The following is a 13,666-nucleotide window of genomic DNA, read 5'->3' as shown; positions in this document are numbered from 1 at the left end:
AGAGTTCCCTGTGCAATACAGTAGGTCCTTGTTGGTTATCTAATTTTTGTTTGTTTGTTTGTTTGTTTTTGCGGTATGCGGGCTTCTCACTGTTGTGGCCTCTCCCGTTGCAGAGCACAGGCTCCGGACGCGCAGGCTCAGCAACCATGGCTCACGGGCCCAGCCGCTCCGCGGCATGTGGGATTTTCCCAGACCGGGGCACGAACCCGCGTCCCCTGCATTGGCAGGCGGACTCTCAACCACTGCGCCACCAGGGAAGCCCCTAGTTATCTATTTTATATATAATAGTGTGTATATGTCAATCCCAATCTTCCAATATATTGAAAGATAGTTTTAATGGGTTTGTCCCACATGTGTTTTTTTTCCAATATCCTGAAGCAGTAAGTCTGTTCTGACACTGTCTTCCTGGAGATCGAATCAGACCCCACAGGTTATTAGCCCAGTCCCACAAGACTGCCCCTTCCCCGACTTCAGTTACCACTCACAAGTCTAGGTTGTTACGTGTGCTTCTGACCAACTGGCTATAAATCAGAGGTTCACACAGTCCCCTCCTCCAGTTCCATTGTTTTGCTAAGCAGCTCACAGAACTCTGAAAAACATTTATATATGTTTACCAGTTTATTATTATTATATGTTTAAACATTTGTTTAAACATTTTATATGTTTAAACATATATGTTTAAACATTTATATATGTTTACCAGTTTATTTATTATATATGTTTACCAGTTTATTATTATTAGTATCAAATAAACTAATAACTTTAAGACAAAAGCATTACTAAGGATAAAGAAGGTCTGTGCACAATGATAAAAGGTTCAATTAGCCAGGAAGATAGGATTCATATTTTATAAGCACCTAATTAGCCTGAAAGTATAGAGCAAAAATTGTTAGGACCTCAGGGAAAACGGGTGATCCATCATTATAGAGGAACATTTGAATGTGCTTTTATTGACAGTTTAAACAGACACAAAATTAAGAAATATACAGATTTTTAAACAACATAAACATAAAGGATACCGATGCAGAGGTACATAGGTCCCGAGTGCAGGAGCCTCTGTCCCCATGGAACTGGGGTGCACCACCCTCCTGGCGTATGGATGTGTTCACCAACCCAGAAGCTCTCCAACTCTTATTGTTCAAAAGTTTACATAGAACTTCATCTCCAGCATCTCCCCTTCCCCTTCCCTGAGGTCAGTGGGTAGGGCTGAAAGTTCCAACCATCCAGTCACTTGGTCTTTCTGGTGACCAGCCCCATCCTGAGGCCATCTAGGGGTCTGAACCTAAGTCACCTCATTAGCGTGAATTCAGGTATGCCCCGAAAGGGCTTCTGGGGAACGACAAAAGATGCTCCTGTCACTTAGGAAGTTGCAAGCGTTTTAGGAGATTTGTGCCAGAAACCCAGACAATGGTCAAAATATATTTCTTATTATACCACAGTATACAATTTTATGTTGACAGTAATCTTCCACTCTGAGGATATCCTTCTACTGTCTGTGGGCTTCCAGTTTTGCTGTTGGGAAGTAAGCTGTCAGTCTGATAATCATTTTTTTGTTGTGTTCTGTCTTTTCTCTCTGACCACTTTTCTTCTCTTGGTTTTTGGTATCCTTTAGTTTAGCTGCAGTGTCTCTAGGTGTGGATTTCTTCTGTGTACATTAGGTATTATGCATCTACAGATTTATAACTCTCACAGTCATGAAAAATTCTCAACCATTACATCTTCAAATATTATCTCTTCCCCATATTCTGTATTGCTCTCTTCCTCTAAGATTCCATTTAAACCCACTCCACTCCCCGTCTTAACCATTCTCTCATATATTACGTTTCCATTCTTTCTGTCTGTGGTCTTCTAGGTAGTTTTCTCAGATCTACCCTCTGGTATACCAGTTATCCAATCTGCTGCGTAAATACTAGGTCAGAGGCTTTTTGTTTTGTTTTCAAGTCAACAGTTATAGTTTCCATTTTGTAAAATTTTTATTTGATTCTTTTTCAAGTCTGACTGGTCATTTTGAAAGTCTCATAGTTTACTCATTTTTGCTAGTCCATCTCTTACTCTCTTCATACATTTTATTCATAGTTTTTATTTTCTATTCTGTATCTGATTGTCCTACCAGCTGAAGCCTTGAAAATAACATCAGTCTTTGTTGCTGTTGACTCCACTCTTGTTGTCTCTGTGAACTCATATTTGGTTGAACTTAATCTGTGGGAATCCTGGAGGTCTGTGTTAAGGGTGTTTTCTTCCAGGCACCCTTTACATTTACTTCCACTGGGTTTTGGGACCACTTTCACTTCCTTCAGGGGTCCTAGTTTAATGTTGAAGTCTTGGGTTGAGCTCCGCAGTTACGCTTTGACCCAAAGTGTGAAATTGGCATCTATCTTCAGAGAAATCCCTCCTTTCACACTTACCTGATGGTCACCACATGCCCTATGGACGATTAAACTCACTTTAGGGGAAGGAAGGTCTTGAAAATTTCCTTCTGCTTTCTGTGAACCCAGCAGTGGGTTAACAACTCTGCTCCATCAAGAACCTCATTCTGTTTGTTTTTGTAACTGAGAACCCTTCCAAGTATCTCACATTTACTGGAAGTATAAACCTTTAAAGTGGTTTTTATTACTAGCAACCAGGGAGTTATCACTTGGGAGCTAAATGCAAAAATAATTAACCAAGAGAAGGTTCAACTTTTTCAAAGTCAGGTGTCAAAAGCTGTCCCTGTCCCTGCCATTCACTGGAATGTAAACCGAAATGGATTTAACCTTTTGTTCTCTGTAACCACATAAAGATGTGTCTTTGTCTTGACCCCTGACCAGCCCATCTCCCTCTCATCCAATTGCAGGGCCACATGCTTCCTTCCTTTCCTTCATGAAGGTTCCTCTTCTGGTAAATTCATGCCCTATCCCAATACTTATTTTTAAATTAGTTCCCACAAGAAAGGTAAAGACCACATGAATGGCAGTGTTCCTTTTTAGTACCCCAAAGTGTGAAGAAATAGTCTTATTGATTAATTCAACAAATATTTATATCAGAAATTAAAAAGCCCTCTTTCTCAGAGAATATTTTTTTTGTTTTTTGTTTGTTTGTTTTTTGTTGTTGTTTTTGTTTTTGTGTTTTTGGATTTTTTGTTTGAGAGAATATTTTCTTTACAGAGGGAAATTGACCTGGACATGGGATCAAAGGAGCTCTGGGTCAAGGCTCTGGAGGGGCAGTGGGAGGGTGGACGGGGAGAAGCAGGGACAGCTGGCCCTGAGGGTTCACCCTCCAGAACCCCTCCCTTGCCCCTGCCATCCGGGGGGCCAGCGGCAGACAGGGCTGAGCCGGGGAGTTGCAGCCGATGTGTGCTTGGGGGCAGTGGTGACGACTGATGAAAAGAGGGGAAGGCATCAGAAGAGACGATTTGGGGCAGGAACAGGGAGGAATGTGGGCCAGGAAGTACAAGCATCCAGGAGGTTTTCTTGGTAAATTACACGTTTAAGTCAAGCACTTCCCACCTGGATACTTACCACCTGTGCCATTTATTTTATATTTTTCTAGATCAATGAACTGAGCCATGTTCAAATCCCTGTTATGTTGATGCCAGATGACTTCAAGGCCTATTCAAAGATAAAGGTGGACAATCACCTTTTTAACAAGTAAGTACAAGCACAGCCTTTTGTACAACTTACGTGGCTGCCAGGAGTGTGAATTCGAATTTGAATTTTTGTGAATTTCTATAATCACATTATTTTTCAATGGGTGAGAGTGAAGTTTTGCTGATAAAGTTTATCCTGTGATAAACATAACCATCTGTCATTTTCAGAGAAGCAACAGCAGGCCCTCTTGGGTAATATCTTTTTGCATACGGCATATTGTTCTCTGTGAATATCTTATATGTTAAAAGTGATGTTCTCATTACTGTTTAAATGTTTGAAGCTGTACATTGCTTGGATTCTTTTTTTTTTTTTTTTTTTTTTTGGGCAGCTATGGACCTCAGCTCTCTTATACAAAACTCTCCTGATGATTCCTTTATGAACAGAAATGCCTACTTCCTAAAACAATAAAGAATGAAGGCGCATTTTTATAAAACATAATTGGATGCTATGTTGGGCATTGAGACTATTTCTCCCTCTTTTGAATGTCATTTTAGACATCATTATGGACCACCCTCTGTGGCAGGCAGTCCATTGAGAGCCAGACATACACCGATGTATAAGAAACAGTCCTGCCCTCGGGGGTTCACAGTCAGGCGGGTGGTTGAAAATGGACACATATACAAATTACCATCACTTAGTGTGTGGAGTACCACAGTGGGGGCACGGGGTGTGTGTGTGTGTGTGTGTGTGTGTGTGTGTGTGTGCGTGTGAACACAAAGGGGGAAGCAATTCTGAATGAGTGGGATGAGCCCCAGAGAAATCCCTCCCATGTGAAGATCAATTGTGAAATTCCTTAATGGGGCCATTGTTCTAATGTGAAGCTGATGTGTTAATTATTCTCATAATGCCCTTTAAAGGTTGACCTTTTGAAGGGATCTTTTCTATGTGAATATAGAATGTGGTATGTATATAAAAGATAAAACAGGTCGATCTAGGAGTGAGAGTCAGTCTTGTTTTGTAAGATTTCATCAGCAGGCAACCCAGGACCAGTGTGGGAGCCCTGTTTGTGGCTCTCTGTGCTGCCCCTCCCGGCCTCGCCAAGCTCTTTGCTTTTCCTTCACCGTTTCCCCTGCGTGTCTGTCCCTTCTGTCCCCCGGATCCTACTGTGGGTTCTGGTTGGCCCCTTGAAACCCACCTGTGCCTTCTGTGGGTCAGGAACCCCCAAGTGCTTCTTTGGCTGCAGGAGAGCATGATGGTGGCAGATTCGAGTCTGGTTCACTGTTTGTACGTCTGAACTTTATTCCCCAACCTGTTTCAGAGAAAACATGCCGAGCCACTTCAAGTTTAAGGAATACTGCCCGATGGTTTTCCGTAACCTGCGGGAGAGGTTTGGAATTGATGATCAGGATTTCCAGGTGAGTTGCTTTCGTAACATTCGTTTCACATGGGTTTCATCGTGCCTTTTGCGCTGTAAAATGGGATTCACATTTTTGTCATGACAAGTAATTAGATAAGAGTAATTTTCATTTTGTATGAGAATTTTTCAGTGTTCTTTCTGAAATAAAGGGTTCTTTCAGTTAGGGACCACTATACAATATGATTTCAGTAGTCCGCAGAAGAAATTATTCTTTGGGAAGGGAGCAAGCCTGTGAGTTTTATATAATATTCTCACTTACAGATGAAAGCATTCTGCCCGCAGAGCTTCCTTTTGATTTTCTGCCCTCAAACGGGTTGGCAGCCCCTAGGGCTGTGTATGTGTGTTGAATTCACATTTCCTTTATTTGCAGAGGCCACTTAGGAATCTTAGAAATTTGTTTTCGTTCTTGCTGATTTGCCGAATTGGCCCACCCTGGCCCTCCCCGCGGTATTTTGTCAGAGACCCCCTTAGAACCCTGCAGTGCCCAGCGGGCTAGTGACTGCAGCACCGCTGTCACCACCGGGAGCCCGCCAGTCCCAGGCACACTTCTGTGCAGCCCCGTCTCCTGCTCTTGGGACCCACCATGTAAAGATGTGCCCTGTTGCTTTTCTCCCCATGTTTGCTCAGTTCTCAATTTCAACTTTCAAAATCGCTGTCAGATCTGGTCATTTCTGGTCATCTCTCCTGAGAACAGACCAGGCATCAGTTACCTGATTTTCACAGAGCTGGCCAGATTCGTAAAAGCCAAGGATTTTTTTAAGAGCAGAAATCTAAGTCAGGAGATACAAGAGCTGCTTTCTGGTCTTTTATGGCAGGCCGTTTATTTTACTGTAAGAGTACTGACTTATTTTAAATGTGGTAAACACTTTCTCTCGTTTGCCCCAAACCAGAAATCCTTTTATGTTGCATTACGTGTCCTGTTGCTGCCCCGGGTGACCTTACAAGGTGAATACTGGCACAGCTCACCCTGTACTTTCCCTTAAAGAACAGGGCCCTAAGGCAAATCAAGCTTAGCCAGCATGCTTTCTTATAGATCTGTGGGCCTCCCTGCCCTGCCCCATTGTTGAAAGTTTCCAAGAATCTCTCACAGGCTCACTCAGGCATGAGAAGCCTTGAAGCTGCCATGTTTTGAAAAAGCAACGCTGGCCAGGCTGCCGGTGACGTTCCCTCCTCTGTGGACCTGGCCAAGGTTTCCACGGAGGTCCGGGCTCTGAGCAGAGGCTCGGGTGCACCCCGGAGAGGGTTGAGGGGAAGTGGGCGGGGAGGGTGTGAGCGCTCGGTTTGCTTTTAAAAACTGCGATGGAGCCAGTGTTCAGGTGTGGGCTTCATGTGTAAGAGAGAAAGAACTTCGATCACACTTGGACTTGAATTTACTGCTGCAAAAGCCAAGTCACCTTTAAAGAATAAATTTTGGAATTGTAAAAAAGCCTCGTATAAAATAAAAAGGAATCATTCTACATTATGTAAGAACTGTTATTACATTTCAAGAGGCCTATGAAAATAGTATGCTTTGAAAAGAATGAACAGCTGATAACTTTGACATCCTAAGAAAATCTCCTCTGACTCTGCTGCTACATTCAAGTGTGTATCTTCCTTTGTGCCCCTCCTTTTTTTTTAAATTTTAATTTTTAAAAATAAAATAGCTGTACTGGCGTTTCACAGAAACTGACTTTCAGGGCCTGTGCTACAGGATCTTGTTAAATTCCTCAATTCATTACCACAGTGAAGTCCTTATATTTCTTCTGAGAACCAGCCCTGTTAAATGAGATCCCAAGTGGATCTATTAGATCCTTAGTTGCTGAAATACTAAGACAGGAACGGGGTTTCCCTCTCTTTTTCCCCCCTAAAAACAAAACCATGTAAGTTGATATTTAAGTAAGTGCAAATTGCTGATACAAACTTTGAAGGCAAATTAGGCGAGTGGAGGATGATTCACACGGAACTAATTGGCAAGTCTGTTAAGGAGAGATCAGTACAAGGGAGAACCGGTGTGAGTGTAATTAATCATTTGAACACCACTCCTTCCCTCAGCCATGCCTGGTGCTTTTGGCATTTAGATTGCTGCTTTCTCTTTGGCAACTGTATTTCTATTTAAAAATAAAAAAGTGGGTGTTTACAGTAACTTTAGTAAACCAGACATACACAGTCCCTCTGCACCCAGATTCCACCAACTGCAGATCAAATTGCAGTTGGAATCTGCGGATGCGGAATCTGCGGATGCGGAATCTGCGGATGCGGAATCTGCGGATACGGAGGGCCGATTGTACTGGCCCCATTTCTATGTTCCTTTCCCAATATTTGTACCTCTTAAAATTTTTTCAGCTGGGGCAGGGCCCCTGAGTTTAAACGGAAGATAAGATCGTACACATGGGGCTTAGCCCACCTTGTTGGCTACTTGGTTTGGAAAACGGAGGAAGTTGTGCCAACAGTGGCTCTGGCTTGGTGCGTCTGGGTGCCCGCGCGCCGCAAGCCAGGGAGGAGGAGTGCAGTGCGCTTGCGGGGGCCGGCGGGGCTGTGGTCTCGGCTCTTCGGCTCACCACTGCCCGGACACTTCATTCACTGTGGCCAGAACAGGTAACAGGTATCAGTTGACACCTAGTGCCAAACTGAACTCTTTCTCAATCTGATTTAACAAGTGGGATCAATGACCCGGCGTCTCATCCTCTTCGGAGGCACTGGATGGCTCAAGGGGCCCAGGCCCCTCACTGTTCCCCTTGCCTTGCTCTGTTTAATTTTCAGAAGCGCTTGCTCATTGGACAAATGACTTTGAAATCTCTGTGGCGAAAAGGAGTTCCACCGTGCGGTTCATTTAGTATTCAAACCTTCATGTTATATCAAATGGATAAATGTTCGCCACCTGCCTTGCGTGTGTGAATGCAGTTTTGCTGCACCTGAAAAAAGTCAGTATCGATCCATCTGATCAAAGTAGAACATAGTAATTAGCCAACTTAATTGACCTCCGTCAGCCAACTTAAACTTCTTAAAAGGAACTGAGAAACATCCCTGCTGGGTCCGTAAACACTTGTATCTTTCCTCTGGTTTTGATTTCTTGAAAATGTCTTTTAAAAACAACTTCTTTTTCTTGCTGTTAAAGATAAATTCAAGCAGCAGTTCTAGAATACTCATTATTAACAGTGTCACTGAACATACATATGTAAACCTGTGTGCGTATGTGTATGCATGTATGCTCAGTGCTTTCAGATTCAAAATTTTCTCCAACTTATTAGGGCTTTTTAAAATCACTTCACTGGTTTGTAATATGCACAGAGGTGAACTGTGTTCTGATCATTGTTGGGACAGTGTGACTCCCCATGACCGTTCTTTTAAGATGTCTTTCAAGTTGAATGCTCCCCCAGAGGCCTCGCTGTTATGGTTGCTACAGTTCTGTTCTTCCATCTCCTCTGCCACTTTAAGCTCTGCTCCCCATAGGTGGATGATTTCACGCACGATTATCAACTCAGTGTGTGTTTATTTGCACCTACTGTGTGTAAGGCTCTGTGATAGACATCACAGGGAATGCAGAAGAGAAGAAAGGATGAAGGAATTTTTTAACTATTACATGACAGATTCTGTATTAGATGCTAATGAGATTTACAGAAACCCAGGCATCTTGATTTTTAATGTTCTTCAAGAAAACCTGCATCCCTCTTTCCAGTCTCTCATAGTATCAGAACCTCTTATGACAGGCCTGGGAAGTCAACTAGAGGCTTCGGTTGAAGTTTCTGAGCTGCAGGAAGGATTGCCCACCAGAAACCAAAAAGTTATACAGGATGGCGATGATGCAGTTAAAGCTAAATACACCGTATAATAGAAACTGAGCCCTCTGGTTCTTTGTGGAGGATAATACTAGGTTTGCTCTTCCCCTGCTGCATCTTCCGAATTAGAATCGCTCGTTATTCACATTTGATGCATTTTCTTCTTTGTATTGGTAACAGAGGATTCTAATTTTAAAATAATTAATTTTAAAAGCTAACGTTTTAGGGCTTCCCTGGTGGTGCAGCGGTTGAGAGTCCGCCTGCCGATGCAGGGGGTCGCGGGTTCGTGCCCCGGTCTGGGAAGATCCCACATGCCGCGGAGCGGCTGGGCCCGTGAGCCATGGCCGCTGAGCCTGCGCGTCCGGAGCCTGTGCTCCGCAGCGGGAGAGGCCACAACGGTGAGAGGCCCACGTACCGCAAAAAAAAAAAAAAGCTAACGTTTTAAACTTTTGATGTTCTTGTTTCAAGTTTAAAAATAAAATTCTCACGATGAATAGCGGACAGAAACTCCACCTGGGCTGGAAGCCAAAGGGCACCCCTCAGATTGGACATCTCTCCTGACAGACTTTTGGGAAAACTCGCTCCCAGCCCATCAGCATCCTCAGATTTTTTTCACCTGCTTTTTCTGCTTTCTCAAGTGTTGAACCAATTACTGCCCCACCACAAACTGACCCCACCTGACAGCTCAGCCTTGCTGTTGGCTTGCGTTTTCCATTCCTGAGCCCACGTTGGGTTAAGTCTCCTCGTTTTCAGCCGAGCGCTGACAATCATCCCTGCCAGGGAGCTCCTGTCCAGGGCAGATGCTGCCTGTTTGCTTATCAGGAGCCTCGGACGCAGGCCTCTGGTATTTTAATCTGAGTCAAGTACCAACCCGATCTTTGTAAAGGCGATCTCGCGGCGCTCAGTGACGTTCCTGCAACTTTTCTTCTTTCTCTGCTGGTCATTACTGTTCATATCTGTTTCCTTCTTTTCTGGTAAGTTGTTTCATGATTAATAAGTGTTCAATTGCACAGTGTTCTGCCCCCCTCTGCAGTGAAAGCCATTCCACGCCTGGGATCACAGCTCAGACTTTCTTTGAAATTCCCCAAGAGCATAACACAGGGCTTTAAACACAGTGGGCTTTTAATAAATCCTGATGATGATGTTAGCACGTTGGTCTTCCCCTCCCTGATGAGGTCAGAGGACCATCTGCTCACTCAGATCCGTCAAACGCAAACCCAGGTCCAGGCTGTGGCTCCCGGCTCCTGGGCCGTGTGATTTGAGGCGTGTAATCGTAATCCTGAGTTGTCAGCAGGTCAGGTGTCAGGTCCATGAAACAGGTAGCCGGAGTTGGGAGAAAGAACATTTTCCTGCGAGTTGAGAAGCTGGTTTGCGTCTTGGATCTTCAGTGACGGATACTGTGACTTAATCTGGTCGCTTAGCCCTGGTAGGTCTCAGTTTTCTCATCTGTGAAATGAGGGAGAAGGACTCCATGCTCTCTGAGGCCCTCCCAGCTGTCACATTTCTGAATCTGTTATTAAGTCACGGCCAATAGGTCACTGACTGTCACTCAGGTTCCTGTACATGATACTGCCGTGTCTCCTTTGTAAGGTGCTGGCTTTTACACATTTGAGCATGGCAGAATTGATTGTACATGGCCTTCCTGTTGACTAAATGGAAAAACTTTCATACATTATTTTTAGCAGAAATACAAACTCATATCAAAATGGAAAAAAAAAACCCAAATGTCTGTAAGACTATATGAGTAGTTCAAGGGTATTAAATGTTCAAAATGCTTGGGTATTGAAAAAATGGATCGGGGACCGTAATGGTTGATGTTGATAGATTGTGACATTTTTATGAGAAGTATAGAAAAATTGGTGGCAAAGATGAGCTAATTAAATTGACATTTCCTCCACCCCCTGGAGGCCCCAGTAATCCTGGACCTCCCACTGTGGAAATAAACATCTTCAATGCAGACTTTTAGAGGCTTGGAGGCGAGCACCATTAATCCCTTTCTTTGGGGAAAGGAGAATAAATTTCCAATTATAAATGTAGGAAGGCCATTCAAGAGTGAGTTTCATCTCTCATTATCTTCCTTTATTTCTCATTGAGGGCTGACATGGCACTAGAGATTCAAACACAGCTCTTGAGGTTTGAGATGGGGTGTGGTAATGCTACCCACCGGGGTTCTTGGACTCCTTAATCAACAGAAATTGATAAGAGGCCAGAGGAGAAATTCAGGCAAGGCCTTACTGGGACTCATACTGCAGCACTAGGGAGCGAAAGCACGTAACAGGTGCCCATGCTCGCTCACTGAGTGGGCAAGCTGGTCCTTTAAACGGGGTGAGGGTGGGGGTGGGATGGAGGGGGGCTTAGGGTGGTCAGCCCCTCCCCCAGGTGGTGCTGGGCGCAGGGATCGTGTGCAGGACCCTGCTTTTCTCCCGACACCTCAGAAGTGGCAGTTGTGTTTTTGGTCTTCTTGTATCTTGTTCACAATCTGCCCCGGCTGCATGCAGTTGTTTTTAGTCCCTTACAGTTTCCTTGTATCTCTTGCTGGAGGAGATGCTTGTCCAGGTGCAAGCAGTGCAGCAGAGGGTCCCAGGTCCCAGCCTGTCTGTGTAGATCTGTGAGGTACTTGGCTGTGGAAAACAGGAGTGGTGGACAGTGAGCTTACTTACCCAGAGGCAAGATCGTCCAGCAAAATGGACTAAATCATCCTGCTCTTACGTGCCCTGCATCTACTAGCTTTGCCCTAGAACTTTAATTTCTTTTTTTTTTTTGCGGTACGCGGGCCTCTCACCGGTGCGGCCTCTCCTGTTGCGGAGCACAGGCTCCGGACGCGCAGGCTCAGCGGCCATGGCTCACGGGACCAGCCGCTCCGCGGCATTTGGGATCCTCCTGGACTGGGGCACGAACCCGTGTCCCCTGCATCGGCAGGCGGACTCTCAACCACTGCACCACCAGGGAAGCCATAGAACTTTAATTTTTGTCCAGCGGTTTATGGTATCCCCAGCTCCCCAGCAAGCCTGGCAGCATCCTCAGCAGCAGCATGGGCTGGCTGTCACGGGTCCACCACACTGGACTGAACAGGGAGCACCCATGATGTCGCCTCGCTCGCCCAGACACGGCCCAGGGTCGCCTACAGCTGGACCCCTCGGGGTGATGCGTGTGCTCCGGGGACTCGGGGGAAGAATGTTTGGACCAATCACAGCCGCCTGTGTGCTGGATGATTGTGCAATAGGAAATGTCCCGACAGGCAGATCTCTAGGACAGAAAGTGGATGAGAGGTTTCCTAGGTGGGGGGTGGAGGGAGAATGGGAGGGACTGCTTATGGGTATAGGGTTTCTTTTTGAGGTTGATGAAAATGTTCTAAAATCCATTGTGGTAATGGTTGTTTAATTTTGTAACCGTACTAAAAACCATTGATTTGTATGCTTTAAATAGGTAAATGGTCTGGTGTGTGAATTGTATCTCAGTAAAGCCACTAGGGAAGAAGAATGTTTGGAGTTTCAGATTAGTTTATATTCAATAGAAGAACTTTTTCCCCCTCCACCATTGATTTTGGCTGCCTTTTTCTTGATGTAGGGGCTTATGTTAATAGTATTTCCACTTAGAACAAGTGAATTTAAGGAATTACATAGTTTATAATATACAACTATCAAACGCATAGAAGAAAGGGTAGCCAGTGAATAAAAGCAAGTTTGTTGCTGTTTGCGTACATTTATCATTAGATTTCCCCCAAACTAAAAGCAAATCATCGTCCATTTGCTAAGTCTCCACAAACTGAAAGCAGTAACACATTAATGAATCCTAATTAGTAGAGCAAGAAGGAAACCTAGAGACCATTAAGTCCTACTGTCTTTCCTTGCAGATAACCAGATAACAGAGTAAGGAGTGGAGGGTCTGACTGCCCTCAACTTCTCACTGCTTCTCTTTCTGCCATACATGCTGAGACCTGAAAACCTGAAAAGGACAGAAAGGTAGTAAAGGAGTGACGGTTGTGGGCAGACGCTATGTCAGATTTCTATTACGTCTGTATTTTCAGTGTTGAATTAAATAAGCCTTTTAAGGCTCTGCGTTGAACGGGATTGTGGATTTTGTGGTAGCCCAGTACGTTACACAAATGACTTTCCAGACCGGCATCCCAAGGTTGCTTTTCTAAACCTTCTCTCCCCTCAAGCCCTCCCACAACCCGCCGCGGCTCACCCTCCTTGCCCTTGCTGCCACCTCAAGGTCACTAGAGGCCCGGCCGTCAGGCTCCCTGACGTTCCCTCCCCTGTACCTTCAAGTCCGTTGGCATCTTCAGCCAGCCTGCTTTCCTCCCCTCCTCGGGAAGGGGTCACCCCAGCTCTCCTGGCTACCTCCCCCGTGCTTTCTCCATCTTTTAAAGAACTGGCCTACTCTCTGCCATCCCTCCTGCCCTTTGGCTGGAGAGGATGCTGGGAGCTGAGCAGGGGCCACGGATAGAAGGGAGACCTAGTGGGGCTGGAATTTTTGACTTGAAACTTACTTGTGTAAAATATTTTAAATTCTTTTTCAAACTGCAAGTGGTTCTTATTGAGGGCTGTGGAAAGTAAGCCGTGAAATGGAGAGTATGAGAGTGACAAGAATGTGGTTCTTGATCTTCACTGGGTAGGAACCAGAGGCTTGGCCAGGGTGGACTCAAGAGCCAACTGAAGGGACTTCCCTGGCAGTCCAGTGGTTAGGACTCCTTGCTTCCACTGCAGGGGGCACGGGTTCATTCCCTCGTCGGGGAACTAAGATCCCGCCTGCCACACCGTGCAGCCAAAGAAAGGAGCCAACAGGAAGAACCCATTCTGTAAGTCCTTCATTTTTGACTCACCAGCTCACAGAGTAGTTTGCTAATGTTGATCTGCACCTCTAAATGTCTTCCAGGTTGAAATTTGCTATTTATAATGATAGCTACCATTAAGGAGTGCTGCTGT

At 44.9% G+C, this 13,666-nt stretch overlaps 1 protein-coding gene across 1 annotated transcript in view; it reads left to right on the top strand.

The window, feature by feature from the left end:
* Positions 1-13,666, top strand: part of PIP4K2A (phosphatidylinositol-5-phosphate 4-kinase type 2 alpha) — a 179,508-nt gene that overhangs the window by 101,161 nt on the left and 64,681 nt on the right. Inside the window, exons 2-3 of the mRNA XM_082846835.1 lie at positions 3,529-3,626; positions 4,885-4,981. Of these exons, the coding sequence (XP_082702961.1) occupies positions 3,529-3,626; positions 4,885-4,981 (195 nt within the window). The remainder of the gene's footprint in view (positions 1-3,528; positions 3,627-4,884; positions 4,982-13,666) is intronic.

The sequence above is a fragment of the Leucopleurus acutus genome (assembly GCF_964270905.1).
Source record: "Leucopleurus acutus genome assembly, chromosome: 1".
NCBI lineage: Eukaryota > Metazoa > Chordata > Mammalia > Artiodactyla > Delphinidae > Leucopleurus > Leucopleurus acutus.
The sequence above is the reverse complement of the archived record's forward strand: the minus strand, read 5'-3'. Positions and strand labels throughout refer to the sequence as shown.